Source organism: Arachis duranensis, chromosome 3 (assembly GCF_000817695.3).
Source record: "Arachis duranensis cultivar V14167 chromosome 3, aradu.V14167.gnm2.J7QH, whole genome shotgun sequence".
NCBI lineage: Eukaryota > Viridiplantae > Streptophyta > Magnoliopsida > Fabales > Fabaceae > Arachis > Arachis duranensis.
In genome coordinates, this window is record NC_029774.3 from 81,481,673 (window position 1) to 81,483,729 (window position 2,057).

General features: G+C 44.7%; 1 protein-coding gene across 1 annotated transcript; it reads left to right on the top strand.

The window, feature by feature from the left end:
* Nucleotides 1-995: 995 nt before the first annotated feature.
* On the top strand, nt 996-1,715 carry LOC107479254 (uncharacterized). The gene is made up of 2 exons (XM_016099403.1): nt 996-1,219; nt 1,403-1,715. Exons 1-2 carry the CDS (start codon nt 996-998, stop codon nt 1,713-1,715), a joined length of 537 nt encoding a protein of 178 aa, XP_015954889.1.
* Nucleotides 1,716-2,057: the final 342 nt, after the last annotated feature.

Here is a 2,057-nt window from a genome sequence, read left to right on the forward strand (position 1 = left end):
TGTGTGACACTTCTAATTATGCAGTCGGAGCGGCGCCGGCTCAACGCGAAGGTAAGGACCCTTTTATTATTTCTTATGCATCTAAGACCTTAGACGCTGCTCACTCTAATTACACCACCACTGAAAAAGAGCTTCTGGCTATTGTTTTTGCTCTGGATAAATTCCGAGCCTACTCACTTGGTACTAAGGTGGTAGTGTACTTAGACCATGCAGCTCTAAAATATAAGAAAGAGTCCAAACCAAGGCTCATACGCTGGATATTGTTGCTGCAAGAATTTGATTTAGAAATTAAGGATAGGAGTGGTTCACAGAATTTAGTGGCGGACCAGTTGAGTCACCTAGAGCACATCAAGGATGAATCCACTCCTATCAATGATGCTTTTCCATTTGATAGCTTGCACGCAATATCTGAAGTAGTTCATTGGTATGCACCTATAGCTAATTACCTTGTCAGTCGCACCTTCCCTCCTGATTTTACTAAACATCAAAAGGACAAGCTTAAAAGCGAGTCCAAATATTATATATGGGATGACCCATATTTATGGAGATGTGGTGCTGACCAGGTAATTAGAAGGTGTGTGCCTCAATCAGAATTCCAGTCCGTTTTAGAGTCCTGCTACTCTTTTGAGAGGGGTGGACATTTTGGCCCTCAAAGAACAGCTGGAAAAATATTAGACTGTGGATTCTGGTGGCCCACACTGTTTAACGATGCTACTACTTTTTGTGAATCTTGTTCACCTTGCTAGAGGTTTGGAACTATATCCAATAGGGATAAGATGCCCCAACAACCTGTGTTATTCAGTGAAATTTTTTATGTCTGGGACATTGACTTCATGGGTCCATTTCCAAACTCTTATGGTTTCCTATATGTATTGTTAGCTGTAGATTATGTTTCTACATGGGTGGAAGCAATTCCTACCTACACTGATGATGCTAACACTGTTGTTTCCTTTGTTCGAAATAATATTATCTGTCGCTTTGGATCACCACGAGCAATGGTGAGTGATCAAGGCACTCACTTCTACAACAGGAGATTAACAGGCCTACTGAAGAAGCATGGGATCGTTCACAAGGTGGCTACAGCTTACCACCCCCAGACTAATGGACAAGTCGAGGTGTCCAACAGAGAGATAAAGCATATCCTGAAAAAGGTCGACAAGCCTCAAAGAAAAGACTGGAGTACCAGGCTTGCTGATGCGCTTTGGGCATACCGGACAGTGTACAAGACACCAATCAGAATGAGTCCCTTCCGCCTAGTCTACGGAAAGGCTTGTTACCTCCCAGTGGAGGTAGAACACAAGGCTTTCTAGGTAGTGCGTAAATTCGAGAAAGCGGAGGCTGAGAGGAAGTTGCAACTACAAGAACTGGAATGCCTTCGCCTAGAAGCTTTTGAAAACTCCAGGCTATACAAAGAGAAGGTGAGGGCTGTACATGACAAGAATATCAAGCGAAGGAAGTTCAAACCTGGGGAGTTAGTTCTCATTTACAACTCCAGGTTGAGACTCATGCCAGGCAAGCTGAGATCAAGATGGGAAAGCCCCTACAGAGTGGAGAAAGCTGAGCCATATGGCGTTTTCTACCTGAGGCACCCTTCTAGTCCCAATATTCTGAAGGTCAATGGCCACCGCTTAAAGCTGTATCATGGTGAGAAGATGAAGGACAGCAAGGAGCTGGAGATCCACCTCTTGGCGGATCCACCCACAGAAGTAGACTGAGCTCTTGGACCGTCCAACTTAAGGACGTTAAAGAAAAGTGCAGGGTGGGAGACAACCCACCATGGTATGATCGTTCCTTTCCATTCTTAGTCTCTTTTATTTTCTTTTTACCAATGTTCATGCATACATTCTGCATCTTAACCTGCATTCTGCATATTCAACTGCATTCTATAAAAAATGGGTGTTCGACGCGCAAGCGTCGCTGACGCGTACGCGTCATGCGTGAATACACAATACCAAGGCAGTAAACAGAGAGTTGAGCAGGAGTGGTGCTGGAAGTGTGCATTGCGCACCAGCAAGCCCACGCGAACGCGTACTTGACGCGTGCACATCGCTTGCATT